Genomic DNA, 17,354 nt, shown 5'->3' with positions numbered 1-17,354 from the left:
TAAAGCGATATAAGAATCGGTCTGTTTTCTAAACAAAATTTCCCCAAACCATTATTTAAACTTGTTATAATTAAAAGTATATGTGTAGGCTAGGCTTACATAAGAGTCGAATAACTTCAATATGAACAATTGTAAAGAGGGATGAAAGCAATTACCGATGCATGGACGGTTTCTGGAAAAGCAGGTTATCAGTCAGGGTTAGTTAATAAAAATACTTTTTTTTTATATAAAGAAAAGTTTGTACAATCTCATATGGACCTGTAATACATTGGTTTAAAAAACAAAAAACAGTGGTGCTATGGCGTTGTTTCTGTCGTTACTGTCCTATGGTAATAAGGCACACATCAAGCTTTCCTTTTTCTGCTGCTCCCTGGGTCAGGGATGAGGTTGGCCCTTCCTGTTTTTCTGGTTCCCCCCCCGCTCCTCCTCCTCCTCGTCCTCCTCTCCTCCTCCTCCTCCTCTCCGCCCCGGCTCTTGGAGGAGCTCTGCGTTCTGCCGAGCAGGAGGCGCTCTGCCCGGAGCACCTCCTCGTGGACCAGCGCCTGCTTCACCCCCAGCAGGAAGGAGAAGAGCTCCAGGAGCCAGCAGTACATCCTGGGCAGCGTGGCCCGGTCCTCCTCAAAGTGCCTCCTGCAGGCCCTGGCCAGGAGACAGCAGTCCACAGCGTTAGGTTCCTTACTCGCCTTCACATTATGACATTGTTAGAGCTGTGGAGCCGTGACATTGTAAAAGGCACGGGTGTATTCACATGGGGTTAGGGCTAGGGAGAGGGTTGGTTCAAGGTTTACCAATTCAGAGTAAGGAGAGGAGGCAATTCCAAACCCGGAGGGGAACGGTCTAAACGGTTGTCTAATAACCACGAAGACCCGCCAGTTTGGGGGGGCGCCGTCACACGTCAACATCAAGGGACGGTTACCGAAATACTTAAAGAAGGCTGGAGGAATTCACAGAATGAGCTGCAAGAATGTTCCACTTGGCCTTGATGTCTCTATTGTACTGAAATGGTTTTTTTTACACATAATTAACTCTCCATTTACATATCATTGACATTCTTTAAACGATGATTCCACTATAATCAAAAATAATTTTGGATTAATAATAGATCATATTTTCTTCTCTTGCCTTCTCATTAACTGATGCTTGGTTAGGATGTTTGCATAGAGCAGTTGACAAATAAACTGACACATGACCGTGGCTTAACCTGCTGGCCTCCGAGGGCAAGGTGTCATGAACCCTAGCCGCTGCGTCATGACCAATAGACCAGATGATAGGTAGGACATTCAGCTTGGTATAAGCTTTGTTACTTGTTTAATCTATTAGCCTCAAAATGGTCATCATAGGTCCAGTATAAGATACGTTTAGATTAATATTAAGTTAAAGGTTTTTCTGAGTGTGTGAAAGTCGTTTTGATAGTTTAGATTTAATAGTCCTGAATTGAAATGTGTGAGCCGTGTTTGTGTGTGCCGCGCATGAGCCGTGTGTGTATGCCGTGTGTGTGTGCCATGTGTGTGTGCCATGTGTGTGTGTGTGTGTGTGTGTGTGTCTGCGTGCGCGCGCCATGTTCGTGCATGCGTGCTTGTGTTGGCGACGTTACAGCAATGCATCATGGGAGCAGTACCAGGAATGGCACTTCTTCAGCGGCGGGTGCCAGTAGGCCTCGTTGACGGCGGTCTCGCCGCCCCGCCGTCTCTTCACCACGGTGTCCAGGACCGTGTGGCTCAGGCTGGGGCCGTCCCAGCCCGCCTCCCCCTCCTCCCCCCCCCAGCGGAACCTGAAGCTGGAGGGGGGCCGGCGCATGGGCTCCGCGGGGGTGCCGGAGAGCCGGGTGAACGCCGTCCGCAGCTGGTCCACCATCCCTGCAGCGCGACACAGCGCAGGGACGTACCGGCGGGTCGTTTACATGATCAGCACGCGTCAGGCACGACGGCCATTCATAGCGCTCTACTGTAACCTCGACTGGTTTATTTGATGGATTTGCATGTCGTGAGGCCACTCACACCGGCATGCCGAGATATTGCAAAGTATTTCAATATATTTATGTGATTTAGTAAACACAAAATCATTTCTTGTTTTGAATTAGTACAAAAAATTTAAAAAAAGTAAGAGCATTTTTAAGTCTCAAACAGCACATTGTTTTTAACAGCACACACATGGGCGAGCATCACCTTTTCCCTTTCATCAGCAGACGAGCGGGAGCTGATACCATGAGGAAAGCTAGCTAGTTATGTTGCATTACATCAAGGTTGATAATGGCAGTAGCCAAAAAAGTAAGTTTCCTAAAAGTTGCCTGGTTCAGCCGCCTCGGACGAATTGGGATTCATTTCACGAAAAGGACCGAGCTGCGTGCGTTACATTGCTTATAAAACGCTGTGTTTGATTTCAATTGTATGACGTCATTTTGAAACAAGTCACGAGAAGGGTTTCATAGATGAGGCGGATGCAGGTGAATCAATCAAGAAGTGGGAGAAGGAACGCAGTGGGTTTTCAGCACTATCTGCCGTCAAAATTCTAGTTAGAGAAGGCAGCTATAAAGTCGCGTAGTGTCGTAATTTATGTGTATTGCATTACATACACTCTATTAAAAAAAGATTCTTTGCGCTCTGTGACAGTAGATAAAAACTGAAAGCTATTCCACCATTCTTGCTTCCAAACACTGCTGAAAGGCAGCAGACTCACCCCAGGATGACATATCCGCCCCCGAGTTAATCCTGCCTGGACAGGGGATGAGGAAGGAATGAAAGGTGTAAACGTACGTCTCTTTTTGATGTAGGAGGCTTTCCTCTCCCAGGATGGGTAAATGGGCTTCTGGGCTGTCCACTGCATCCTGTCAAGGGATTTAAAAGGCGTGTTTTTATCTGTAAAGGGTTGACAGGTAAAGCCTTTCGAAAATTTTACCTCTAATCAGGAAGTGACCCTATAATGAAATCATGAATCAAATGTTGCAGACATACGACAGATCAACCTACCAGCATATCGTACCTTGCCTGGTACAATAGACTGATCTATGCCATCATACATCTGGGTGGACATGCCCACTTCGGATGTCAATGAGGGTGAGTGAGATCAAACGAGTGACACCGTGGGGGGGACCCACCTGGCCGTGTGGTCCTCCTCTCTCCGACGGGCTCTGATCAGCGCTGCCTGCAGCAGCCGGTACCATCGCCTCATACTGAAGTTACGCTGGTCTGGGTAGGAGGAGGAGAGGTGTGGGTAGGGGGGAGGAGAGGTGTGTGTGTGCAAAAAAGAGACAAGACGATCATTATAAACTATTTCTTTGCTTTTCTGCAAATCAAAAACGGCAAATCGAATGGAGCGTGTGCACAAGAGCTCCTGAACAGGCGTCTGTCTGAAGGCTCATCCCGGCACCCGCTGAGAAGGGAGGCTTGTTCTCAGGTTAATTGACAGGCGTGTCACAGAGATGGAATGAGGTCCGACAGCGCGGACAGGATTCCTCGCCGTGAGGAGATCTCAGATGTCATGAGCGTACCGGTACATCACACACACAAAGGAGGAAGGATTGGTGAACAACAAAAACCCACTGGCTGTATCTCCCAGGGTAAGAAAGAATAGGATTTCTGGGCCACAAAGGAAACTCATCCGTGATATCTGTGCTCTTGTTGAACTTCATTCTGCACCCAGTGTCAGGCAACGGTGGCTGTTAGCAGCACAATATTACCAAGATAGACAGTGAGTGAGTGAGTGAGTTAAGTGTGCGACCGTCAGGCCGTGAGAGTGAATGAGTGAGAGGCACAGATAGAGGGAGACATACCTGGATCGTCTTTGTTCTTAGCAGATGCTCCATTGGACAAATCCCTGAGAACACACACACCCAGGGCATGTTATAAACGATACAACAATAAACAACACATTAATCACATCGTCATCTTGGTTCTAAGTAAAGGTAAAGAAAAAGTCAATTGATATATTAGCTTTTTCTTTTATTATTATAGTTCTACTAATTTTTCCAGGTTACTCCCTTGAGATGACAAATCTATTTATCAAGAGTGCATTTTGGTAACGTTGCCAAACAAATGAAATAGTACAGTTACAGTGAGCGTTGTCGGTCAATCCTAAAAGGCTTCTCCCTGTTCCCGGGTGTTGGCCTGAATCCTACACGCGAGTCAGGATCACACTGGGATTCAAACTAGTTTCAAGCTTGTGAGTTTAAGTCTAAATTCAAACGGACCTCATGAGGATCGCAATGAGGAAAGTGACCGTTCTGTACTTTTAAAACAACAAGGTCTGGTCTCGTCCCTGAGTGACAGAACAGAGGGGGCGGGGCTTACCATTCGCTGCGGTCGTCCACGCCAAACACCATCTTCAGGGTGACCACGATGAGCGCCGCCGCCTGCACGTCGTAGTAGGGGAGGCGCGACCTGGCTGTGGGGTCAAAGGTCAGGGCAGACCCCTGGTCCAGACCCACCAGGGCGATGACCCGGCACACCCAGGGGTGGAGCTGATCTGAAGCGGGCGACAGACGGCCGTTAGATAGGGCTTCACCGGGGGGGGGGTGACACCATTCAAAACAGGAAGTATCAACGTATAGTCATCATTATTTATTTCATTCTGAATTGCATAAAAAAGGTCAAACTGAATACATTAGAGATATACTATTTCAACTTTATATAAATATGTGACTTCTTCCCACTCCTTTTGGAAAATGTTATTCCAACCCAGAAGTGTTGTCATTTATGCATCTAATTATGCTTTCTATTTTGTGTAAAATCATTATTTTCTCGATGACAATTTCTGTTTTTCAATCAATCACTATTATTATTTTTGTCTGCAAAAGCCTATGTATGCTGTGTCTGCCTGCATGCGTCTGCCTGCGTGTATTAGTGTGTCTTCATGTGTGTGTCTGCCTGTATGTGTTTCTGCGTGCGGGGGCGCCCCCACCTGGCAGGTTGAGGAGCAGCAGGTAGCGCATGGTGAGCAGGGTGGGGTGCTGCAGACACTTGAGGTCCACGGGGGGGAAGGAGGGCAGCTTCATGTACACCGCCAGGCCACACGCCTCCTGGTGCACCGTGCGGTAGGAGGGGATGGACTGGACGCACGCACGCACGCACGCACGCACGCACGCACGCACGCACACGCACACACACACAAACACACACACTATAATAAGGACTCTTTAATAAAATACTAATACTATTTAGAGACTGTAAAAATAAATAAAGACCATGGTTAGTAATCCCTTGGTCAGGGATTGGTCAGCTTCCAACTGACATCTCTATCCAGAACAGACATTTATATGAATGAGTAGGTAGGGGTGGGCCTTCATGGACGGGGGTGAAGAGAGACAGGAGAGCCTGTTGAGGGAGATAGGGAACGACACCTGGGGAATCGAACCTGGCGTACCTGGAGGAGGTGTCTCGACGACCCGGTCGGTGTGACAGTGTGTTGGGCCACCAGGCTGTGCACCAGCATCAACAGACATGCCTTCTACGAGTGCACCCTACTTATAGCAATACAACTCTTGACTGTGATTGGTGGAGGAGCTGATCCTGTGACCTCACCTGGACTCTGAAGACGGGCAGGTCGCGGCCAAACAGCTTCATCTCCTCGGGCAAACACTCAAAGGCGTTGATGAAGGGCAGGTGTCCCTCCCGGACCAGCCTGGGGGAAACAGTATGTGCGAGGGTGAGCTTTGTCATGTGTTGACAAGGGCCACCAGATGTGTGGGAGAAAACGTTCAAAAAAGGACACACAAGTCAAAATCATTGTACTGGTGGAAATGGAACCTTTAATAAACCATGTCTGGAGAACACATACACTTATTTGAGGTCTAAATATTGTCTAGTCGAGCGTTTATGTCATGTTCATGTGTGAGTGTCTTTGTGTACTACTGTATATATGTATACTGTGCATGTGTCACTGTGTACTCTGTTTGTGTGTGTGTAAATGTGAAATCTGAAAAAGTGAGTGTGTCCGTGTATTTGGAAAGTATCGTAAATGTATTTGTAAAGCACATTTAAAAAACAACAGTTGACCAAAGTGCCATAAAAATAAAAAATTAAAATATTTGTGTACTGTGTATGTGTCTATGTATTTGTGTACTGTGTATGTGTGTCTATGTATTTGTGTACTGTGCATACATGTGAGAATGTGTGTTTTGTATGCATGTGTGTATTGTGTAAATATGTGTGTGTGAGTCAACGTGTACTGCGTATTTGTGTGTGTGTGAGTCTATGTGTACCGTGTGTGTAAGTTTGTGTATCAGTACATGTGAACTACACGTGTTCGTGCCCTGCGTGTGTGCACTGTACACGTGTGTGTGAGTCTTTGTGCACTCTGCCTGTCCCCGCCTCTGTGTGCGTGCTACCTGAGCAGGTCCGCCAGGGTGAGGGCCTCGCGGCACCACAGCAGGCCCAGGTAGAGCAGGGCCAGGGTCTTGTTCATGCTCATCAGCCCGTTGGAGCGCCTGAGGCGCAGGGACAGGTAGGTCCCAGAGTCCTCGGAGCCCGAGGGGTACACCTTGTGGCGCTTGGGCCGGTCTGCACGGAGCACACAGAGGGAACACACACACACACACACACACACACAGACACACAAACACATGATTGTTGAATATTGTCACATTAAAACAATTCAAGTCTAGTAGGAGGTCCATCAATTTTTAAACTCAGATTTCGGACCTTTCGATTTTTGCAGATCCCGATTTTTATTTTAAGAACTTTAATTGAGCGGATACACATAAAAAGTGGAACTCTCCTTTAATGGAAAATATTACCGGACTCAAACATTCTCTAAACAAAAACCGGTCAAGGTTACTGTACCGATCTTCAAAACTGCTTTTTTTTGTTGTGTGCAATACTCTTTTTGGAAATAAAGAATAAGTATGTGAGTGAAGAGGGAAGTCCTTATCTAACGTTGCCTTTCAACATCTTTCTGATCATAGCTTGGAAGAGTTTAATTTCCATAATAAATGAGCGCGACAGGAATCATCCTTCGCCCCCAGTCATGGTCGATCACTGAACGACTGGCCCATTCTGGCTCTATTGTTCACTTTTGAGTCATGCAACAAATATGAATAGGAATCTGAGCTCTGGGTGCTTATTTTTACTCTAATCTCATGTATTATACTTGATATATTTACAATTACAATTAGGGCATTTGGCACACGCTTTTAGCCAAAGCGACTTACATCGGTTAATACACACATTGACACACCGACGGCAGAGTCAACCATGTAAGGCGACAGCCAGCGCGTCAGGAGCAGTTAGGGTTAAGTGTCTTGCTCAGGGACAAATCGACACCTAGCTAGGAGGAGCTGGGGATTGAACTAGCAACCTTTCGGTTACAAGACAACCGACCCCTATATTTAGTCATTTAATCTTCAAAATAATTTATGGTCTATTATTTTCTTCCGGAACTATATTTTATCTTTCACACGTCACGGTTTCTAATTATTTGCTCGTTCCATTTCATGCTTTATTTCCTCATGCAGTTAATTTATTTTACGTTTCACAATTTTGACCTTTAGCTTTAGTGGGGAATCAAACCCTCGGACTCACCCTCATCACTGGAGGCCCCACTGGTTGAGGATATGGCTGAGGGCCGGCCCTCTGTGTCGCTGGCTGAAGGACCCCCGTCCGTGTCAAAAGCCGACAGGCCCCCCGGACTTCCCTCCATCTCATTGGCTGATTGGCCTTCGGTCTCATTGGCTGAGGGCTCTCCCTCCACCTCTTTGGCTGAGGGCTCTCCCTCCTTCTCATTGGCCGATGGGGCCCCTGTCTGAGTGGCTGATGGGGCCCCTGTGGAGGTGGCTGATGGGGCCCCTGTAGGAGTAGTTGATGAGGCCCCTGTGGGAGTAGTTGATGAGGCCCCTGTGGGAGTGGCTGATGGGGCCCCTGTAGGAGTGGCTGATGAGGCCCCTGTGGGAGTGGCTGATGAGGCCCCTGGGGGAGTGGCTGATGGGGCCCCTGGGGGAGTGGCTGATGGGGCCCCTGTAGAAGTGGCTGATGAGGCCCCTGTGTCATTATCTGAGGGGTCGGTGTCCGTGTCTCTGGCCCCAGGGGGGACTTTAGAGCTCAGAGGGTTCTTGGTGTAGGCTTGCCGGCTCTTCTGGAGGTACAGCCTCCACAGCTGACACAGCACGTCGTCCTGCAGGGCCCGCAGTGAAACACACACAAACACACACACACACACACACACACACACACACACACACACACACACACACACACACACACACAGTTCAGTTGGTAAGACGAAAGAGCACACACACACAGGGTGTGCTGTGGTTGTCTACGTTAATCTGGCTCCTCTGTGAAGGATGTGTGTTAGAAGGTGTGCAGGTGTGTCTGTCTGACCTTGAATTGTGAGTGCACTCCCAGGAGGATCAGAGCTTCTGCCTGGTGTTTCAGGATGAACTGGAAACCTTCACACACTTTCCACTTCCGCCCGTACTCTGGAGGACGCACAAACACACACGATAAGGTACTGACTCTTCAGACAGTCATGTAAAGCTTGTTTTCTAGTGATGTTTACTAACCAACAACCCGTCGTTGCCTAGAAGAGGTAAGGTCTGTGATTCTGTTGGCATAGTCCAAGAATGTGTGGTCGGCCACTTCAGCTGTTTTCTGATGAGTTTTTGAACAGATAATGGTACATTAAACACTATCAGGACATGCATAATGTATTGCAAACAGAGATGCAGGTGCCGTTATTTTTATGTTTTATTTTTTTATATAGTGAGTTTATTCTCTAGTCCGTGTATGCTGACATTTTGGTTTATTGTGTGCTGCTGTCCCAACAAAATTAGTAATGTAACCATTTATCTTATAAAATACACATCCACAATTGATTTTGATCGATGGATAGAAGTAGACAACCTTTGTCAACTTCAGTTGAAGTAACATCACATGAATGACAGCTACTTACATCAATAACATTGTGGCAGGACTTGCAGTAGTATTTCAGATCAGCGCTAATAGCCCAGTTTACAGCCGAGCACACTGCACATGGGACAACGTAGCCCGCCTGAGAGATGTGAAAACAACCATTACTGTTACTTACAATTCTAAATATTTAAGCTCCATTAAGGCATATTGACAAATGCAATTAATACGGAAGCCACGGTTGGGTTAACTCACTGTTTCGACTTCGTCCATGTCATATATTTTTATTTTATAATAACTGCCTTATGAAATATCTTCACTCCAGTGAAGCCATGATGAGAATAGCTAGCACGTTGGTTTGTTTAGGAGTCGAAAAGATATGACGTATGACTGTGACGCTTGTTCCGGTGTGCGTTTCATTTTAATTCGTCCGACAGGCAGTTTTCTGATTCAAACAGATTAAATCCGATTTTAGCATCCACCTACCAAAACCTCAAATGTGATTATACTTTATAATTCAGATAAGACTGGAATATTTAAGTTTAATTCAACATCATCTTAATGTAAATAATGCTTTTATGTATTTTCCACTCACGCAAAGTAACTGAACAACTTCCAATGGTTTTCTTACGTTCTGCCAACAGAGGGCGATAAACATACTACCAAATAATATTTCGATTTTGTTTAAAGTGAACCACTTTAATATCAACGTTAAAAATAACAATGCAAACAAGAATCAAATACTAAAAATAAACACAGCCATACTCAAGCCAAATTGAATCAAATAGTTTTGGTTATATTCCTCCGCCCGGGCCGATATGCTTCTGTGGTGAGGTCATATGTAATTAATGTCTCACTTTTTATTTATTTCTCGCTCTCCCTCTTCGATTTTAATCTGTTTGTGTCTCTCTTCTATCTCTATCTATTAGGTAACATCACAGTACATTACATTTCTATAACAAGAGATTTTACTTGTTTAGGGTTAGGGTCTGTCTGCATGTCTGTCTGTCACTCTCTCTCTGATATACCCGTTAAACATTATCAGATGAATGTTTTACACAGCAACACTCACCTTTGCATGTATTCACATCCAGGAAGTGAAACCTGGGTCGCCATGGTAACCGTGGACGACCCGCAACTCTCTATTCCTGCAGACGTGCTCATTAAACATGACATCATACAGTCGGAGAATCCATCTTGTCCTTGCCTCTCTATGGTCATGTGACACATCAGATATACAGTGTGATTTCTGTGTTTTATCATGCTTCACAGTTCTGGTTGTGTCTGAATAAATTTGTTGAAATAAACTCTAATATATTACACTTCAAGGAGACTGTATGTTTTTATATTATTACACATACGTAATTTTATAATGCTAAAACAAAATGTCATGCTAATATACACACACCTACACATACACACGCACACACACGCACGCAAACACGCACACACACACACACACACACACACACACACACACACACACACACACACACACACACACACACACACACACACACACACACACACACACACACACACACACACAAACTCCTGCAATGTCTTTCTTGTCGCTCTTCTGTCAGCCATTTTGTGACCTTCAAGTGGGAAACGCAGAGTTCCAGAGGATTCCTCAGCTCAGGCCTGGACAGGATGCAGCAGGTGAGGACACTGTAACACCCGAGGGCCCCGGGCTTTCGTCTAGGTCGGTAAGGTGAATGGACCGTAAACAAGCTTGTCTACTAAAACCAGCTCTCCAACAAATGTAAATGAAAAATAAGAGGCTTTGCCCCTCTATTTCACAGAATATTTGAGTTGAAAGTAAAATATGTGGAGTTGATTTAGATATATCACAGCAATATACACACCCACACAAACAAACCTCCACATCCAAATTGTGGACACCTTCTATAGAGACATGGAAAAGTTCACACCCTTTCCTCAATCAATTGATTGCATGTGTGTGTCTTTGCCATTCAAATTTGAAAGGGCCCTGTGTGCCACTTGTGTGTTTTGTGGTGATTATATTTACATGCTTAGATTTAGATGTACACATAGTGTATATGTGTGCTTTTCCATTTCACCCAAAATGTTCCTGTTTGTCCTTAGAGATAACACACAACAAAGGAAACACACTTCCAAGCACACACACAAACACACGCACACATACACACACACACACACGCAAACGCATGCATGCACACAAATAAACACTGGGCGATGAAAGCTAATCAATAAGAGTAATTCCCTGCGGCGTGTCCTCACACCTCCCCACTACCCACTCTGAGTCTGTTTCCTGTGTGTCTTCCCTTTGTGGTAATAAAGGGGCAGAGAGGGAACAAATAGCACCTTCAACAGCAGCAGCGAGAAGTTGAGCTGCCAATGGACCCGATGCCATTAGCTTTAGTTCTGGTCGGCATAAAGAAAAGGGGAGCCTTGTTGACGTTCTCTCTCTCCGTCATTTATCGCCTTCTCTCTGACTTGCCCTGAAATGTCTCGCTTTCTCTCTGTCTCGCCCTCATTCACTCTCTCTCTCTTTCTCTTGTGCCTGGCCAAACCATGTCTGGAACCATCTGGAAAAGTTCCAATGTGTTTTTAATTCCCCCCCTATTTTTTATTTCCTTTTCAAATACATTTCCTAGATAATGTAAGAGAGAATGCCATTCTAGAGGACTGATGATGAGTGTGAGAGAGAGGTAAAGGGTAAGGAAAAGAGAGATAGCGATAAAGGCTAAGAGAGAGAGAGAGAGAGAGAGAGAGAGAGAGAGAGAGAGAGAGAGAGAGAGAGAGAGAGAGAGAGAGAGAGAGAGAGACAGAGACAGATTGAGACAGAGACAGAGCAGAGAGAGAGTAAGTTCAAGTGCAAGTGAGACGCCATGGTGCTGGTCGCTGTATCATCTCCACTTCAAAAAATCTAATCTAGTCATCCATGTAAAAGTCGAGTGAAAACAGGTATAAGTGTTTGTCGATGACTGTGGCCATCTGGTGTAGCTACTACATTTGTTTTCCAATAATGGGGTTGTCAGTTGGATACCCGTCCCGCGGCTTGGCATCACCCAAGAACAAGCATACTCATTGGACACCACAGTTAACACATGCATGTATCTTAGAACAGCAGTAGATAGGAGGTTAGCTGTACTGTAGCCTAGCTTATAGCCTGGAGCAGACCAAGGAACACATGGTCCAGATTCAAAGATGTTCAGATGATTTTCCTTATCACACGCACACACACATAAAAAAGAGAGTGGTCCTGATTATTGAGTGTTCGGCAAACAACGTTTAGTACGAGAATATTTGCATTCGGCATCAACGGCACATTAATTTTACGTCAGTGTTGCTAGGTAACGGGACCAAATGCACCGCTGATATTTACAAGTGTGTTCAAGTGTGCGTGTATCTATGTGTGTGTGTGTGTGTGTGTGTGCGTGCATGTGTTTTGTTAATTAGCAGATCGGATGAAAGCCATGTGGAGGACAGTGCTATGGCCTGCATTAGCATTAGCTGAGCCAGCTAAAATCTAGACGTCACCGTGACTGGAAGGGGCTCCACCGGGGGGACACAACAAAAAAATGATTCACCGTCACCATGCCTCACCTCCACCTTTTCTAAAACAAAATGAACTTTAACCTAATCTTGTCTTCTTTCCCTCACAAACAGGAGAGTGTAGTCGACCTTCAGCGCAGTGGTGTGTGTCTGTGTTATGTGTGTGTGTGTGTGTGTGTTTGCGTGTTGTTGCATGCATATATATGTGCATGCACATGTGTGTAAGTGTGTCTTTGTGTGCATGTGTGCATGTATGTGTGTGTGTGTCCGTGTGTGCATGCGTGCGTGCTTGTGTGCATACGTACGAGTGTGTGTGAGTCCAAGATGCTACGGCCAACACCACCTGCCTCCGTCGGCCTCCACCATCTGTCCTATGCTGTTGAACTCATCCTGGATCCACTGTTCAGGATCTTCTGAATCAAATTCAACCCTAATCTCTCCCTTCCTCTTAATCCCAAGACTTCAGGGACTCAATGGCTAAGGCCAGGACTACGTCTACGGCTGTGGCGATAGGATCAACAGCGGCACCACATTCGTCCACTGATCTTCCTTGGAAATGAATGCATTTTAAAAGTCGAGGGACGAGTTGCCTCATGCCTCTGTACTACTGCCTTTTGTGCAGCTTAATTTGCATACTCTGTGGCCGTTGCCCAGAGTCGTCGTCGCTTCAAGTTCCTATCTGACTGAGAGGGGAGGAAAGGCTAGGGGCGGGGAGGGGAGTGCAGAGCAGAGCAGAGAGGACAGCAAAGGACAGCAAAGGAGAGGAGAGCAGAAGAGAGGAGAGGACAGGAAATGAGAGCAAAGAAGCACTGATGAGAGAGAGGAGAGGAGAGGAAAGCAGAGGAGAGCAGAGGAGCGCTGATGAGAGAGAGGAGAGGACAGCAGAGGAGAGCTAAGGAGAGAGAGGAGAGGACAGGAGTGAAGGGTGGGGGAGGAGAGGAGAGGAAAGGAGAGAAGAGGAGAGTACCATGTGAGGGGGTAGCAGAGCAGGGTGAGTGGATGATAAGAGTGAGATGTGTGTATTATTAAGAAGAGTGGGTGTACTTCTATTGAGATATTGTTAAACTGCCTCATGCATTGAAATAAGCACATGGCTGAAGAAGAAACAGCATCATGCGATGCCTGCTCGTACTCTCTCTCCGTCTCACACAAACACAAACACACACATACTCTCTCAGTTCCTCGTGCTTTTTCTCTCGCACACACACACACACACACACACACACTCTTGCTCTCCTTTTCTCCCAGGCTCTTCCTCCCCTGTCTACTTACCCAGTACTTAATATTCACCATCATAACCAGGAAGCCCTAATAATAATCATTAGACATCAACACAATGGGAGCACAGCCCCGGCGTTCCTTCTCCTTTAAATCACCAGCTTACATGGAGCCCCCGAGGAGCTACACTACCCTGAAGTAGAGGATTGTGGGTAGTTGTCGCCCACCTGTTGCGTAATGAGGGCCTAGGCTCGCTCTCTCCCTCCTCCTCTATCCCGTGTGTGTGGAGGAGGAGGAGTGATGGTGTGGGGGCAGGAGGGACTACTGTGTGTCTGTGTGTGTGTGTGTGCCTGTGTATTCACAATGATAAAGCTGTAGCTTCCACCTACTCGATGGTTTTCCATTGCAGGTTGTCTCAATATCACACTATTCTTGTGTGTGTGTGTGTGTGTGTGCGTGTCTGTGCGCGTGTGTGTGTGTGTGAGGTGTGTATCTTTAACGTGACCGTGTACGTATGCATTTGTGGGTGTTGGTGTGTGTCTGTGTGTGTGTGTGTGTTTGTGTATGGTTGGTCGGTTATGTGTGAGAGAAAGAGAGGGAGGGAAAGTAATAGAGAGGGTAAAGAGATAAAGAGAGAGAAAGCAGCTAAAATGTTACAAAAACGAGTTGAGGGACATTCCTTCTTCACAAGTGTCCTCTTTCAGCACACAGACAAACACACACACACACACACACACACACACACACACACACACACACACACACACACACACACACACACACACACACACACACACACACACACACAAAAACTCACACACAAAATCACCCACACCCAAATCCACACACCCACTTGAGCAAAGGCAGGTCTAAGGAGTGTCATACAACACGGTGGATGTATTGTTAACATGCATTCACCCATTACCCATGAGCCACTTTTCATAAACCTGTTTCTTTTATTATTTTTTTCTTCCATGACACAAGAGGTAACCCTCTCTCAGTATCAACCAGGAAGTGACATCATCATGGCCTGGATGATCGGGGGTTCAACATCCTCCTTCCTTTTCACTATTTTGCCACAACATCACTTCCTGTTTCCCCTGTTTTCTCCTCTCACTCTGTGACTGGCCTAAAAATACCCTCTATGTACAGGGGCACTCCATTCTCAAGCCACATACAATAATATTTCCTTCCATCTCATCCCATCTCTTCACTTCCTGTTTCCGGTCTTGCTTACTTTAACTACTTGCTCCCAATGGAGAAGTCTATACTAAGAGACCGGTTCCTCTTCCTGCCCGCCATCTTTGTTCACTTTGTCCCTTCGGCCCTTTACCGACCAACCACCAGAATCAGAATCAGAACTTTAATATGTCCCAGTTATAGTCTGCACCTCTTGAGACCATTCAGATATGCACCTATGAGTTGGCAGTGATTTGGCACCAATTGACTCCCAAATATTGTCATATATAACGTTTAAAAAAAAAGCCTGAAAAGAGTCTTGCCCATCAGATTGACACTCTTCCTCTGTATCTCTATTTGGTACAAGCTAGATAATCGCTGTAGTAGTAAAAAACGTTTTAAAAACAAATTGTTGTACTCACATTAGAGAACGCCCATTACCGAATATGGTTGAAGGTAAGGCAAAAACATATTCTCTGAATAAAGCCACAAATCTGGATAAAATCGGTTTAGATTGATCCATCGATTGCTACATTCCTTGGGGCGTCGCCAATTTTTTTGTATTCAAACTCTTGAATAAATTCTGCGCCGAGCACGTCTTGGTCCTGGCAATTTAACATTATTAAAATAAGGCTTCAGACGGATCAAGGCCAGGCCAATGTTGCGTATTCAACTACTTCATGGCAATTCATGACTTCTACTTGTTGTTCTGTAAGGTGTGTACGACGAACAACAAAAAAATATTTTTAATTTAGAAAGTTGTTTCTACTACAGCCATCATTTAGCTTATGCTGAATAGAGATACAGGTCATTATGGATCAGGAATGTGGTAGCATCTTGCTCAAGGATGCCGTCCGGTTAGACAGTTTGTTGCATTATAGGGGTTTGAACCAAGTACCTTTGGGTTCGGAGTCAAACTCTCTCTCTCTCTCTCTCTCTCTCTCTCTCTCTCTCTCTCTCTCTCTCTCTCTCTCTCTCTCTCTCTCTCTCTCTCTCTCTCTCTCTCTCTCTCTCTCTCTCTCTCTCTCTCTCTCTCTCTCTCTCTCTCTCTCTCTCTCTCTCTCTCTCTCTCTCTCTCTCTCTCTCTCTTCACACCAAACAGACAGCCTTGGGGTAAGCGGCTAATCAAGTGCTCACCCTGCCACGGCGCACTTCAGTGACTTGTGGTAAGAACTCGTCTCCGTGGCAACCAGCTCCACCAGAGGCACCTCAATGGGAGGTCATGGCATCACATGGTCTAAATTTGGTTTGTGTGGTTTGTGTCTGGTACTGGGAATGTTTTGAACAATCTTGGAATGGACCTTATTCACCTAGAGGCCATCGTGATTCCATCTTGGTTCTAAATGCTAGCTGGGTGGCGGAACTGAATGCAAAATTAATATTATATTATATTATTATATTATACACACACACACACACACACACACACACACACACACACACACACACACATACATGCACACATGCATGCAAACACACACTTATGCACTTACTTAGATATGCATGCAACCACACGCAAATATAGTATATAGGGCTGTTGAAAGAGTATTATGGGGTGTCAACCTACCATCAATGGTGATTTGGCTTCAAACAAACAAACACACTCACTTTTTGTCCAACAAGGTGAATTTAAAACTTCCGCCACCAGTTGTGAAATCCTATATAATTAAATGTATGTAATTACATTCATCATTATTCAAACGATGGAGACATGAATTGATTATGTTTATGCAACTGTTTGTTTTCTTCCAAGCTGAGCACGCTAGGCCTACAATAAGCGTTGCCCGGCCTGTGTTTTTCTCAGGCGCATTGTCTCGTCTCTGTAGTAAATGTGACACGTCTGTTAGAAGAGGCTGTATCGTCGGCGTGTGTGGCCGTTAGAAATTGTGAGGTGCAAGAATCGCCCGCATACCTGGACTTCAACAACACAGGAGAACGGCCCCCACAAAGAAGGGAGAGAGAGAGAGAGAGAGAGAGAGAGAGAGAGAGAGAGAGAGAGAGAGAGAGAGAGAGAGAGAGACTTCCATCCCATAATAATAATTTTGTTAACTTGTTAGACAGTTGGAAGATTCGGAAATTAGTTGTCAATATTATCTAGAACAATTTGCAATCCAGATTAGCAGTCTATGATGGTATGTTTCCTGGTTACGCGTTCAAGCAATGCATACAGTGCGTTTGAGTATGACCTAGATAACATACCAGCATTGTATGTGAACGCTCATATCCTCTTTCATAATCAAATGAATGAGTTAGACCAGCACCAACTCAAATCTGAGAGGACAGTGCAAAATCCCATGACACGAGCATGATGTGTGTGTGTGTGTGTGTGTGTGTGTGTGTGTGTGTGTGTGTGTGTGTGTGTGTGTGTGTGTGTGTGTGTGTGTGTGTGTGTCTGTGTCTGTGTGTGTGTGTCCTAGTTTCCTTGTATTTTCCCTGAATCCTGAGTTAAAGGTTAGGACATGCCTTCTAGTGAAAGCGTGATATAGTATATTTTAGGGTTGAGCTTACATGATGCTTCTTAGTAGGCCTATGCCTGCAATTCATTGCACTGATCTCAGGAGCTGAATAGTAACA

At 45.6% G+C, this 17,354-nt stretch overlaps 1 protein-coding gene across 2 annotated transcripts; it reads right to left on the bottom strand.

Annotated features, from left to right (window-relative positions):
• Positions 1 to 100: 100 nt before the first annotated feature.
• Positions 101 to 9,248, bottom strand: taf1b (TATA box binding protein (Tbp)-associated factor, RNA polymerase I, B). Of its 2 annotated transcripts, XM_030345566.1 has the most exons (14): positions 9,096 to 9,248; positions 8,884 to 8,982; positions 8,495 to 8,582; positions 8,313 to 8,410; positions 7,515 to 8,103; positions 6,323 to 6,494; positions 5,517 to 5,616; positions 4,897 to 5,044; positions 4,287 to 4,461; positions 3,770 to 3,813; positions 3,095 to 3,185; positions 2,754 to 2,824; positions 1,619 to 1,856; positions 101 to 639 (listed from the first exon to the last, which is right to left on the bottom strand). In XM_030345566.1, the coding sequence occupies exons 1-14, from the start codon at positions 9,111 to 9,113 to the stop codon at positions 345 to 347; spliced, it is 2,226 nt and encodes a 741-aa protein (XP_030201426.1). In that variant the 5' UTR covers positions 9,114 to 9,248; the 3' UTR covers positions 101 to 344. The 2 variants fall into 2 exon arrangements, with proteins under 2 accessions (XP_030201426.1, XP_030201427.1); XM_030345567.1 differs by lacking the exon at positions 1,619 to 1,856 and having other exon boundaries at positions 351 to 639.
• Positions 9,249 to 17,354: the final 8,106 nt, after the last annotated feature.

Source organism: Gadus morhua, chromosome 21, assembly GCF_902167405.1.
Source record: "Gadus morhua chromosome 21, gadMor3.0, whole genome shotgun sequence".
Taxonomy (NCBI): domain Eukaryota; kingdom Metazoa; phylum Chordata; class Actinopteri; order Gadiformes; family Gadidae; genus Gadus; species Gadus morhua.
Note: the sequence above shows the minus strand (reverse complement) of the source record. Positions and strands in the feature narration are given on the sequence as shown.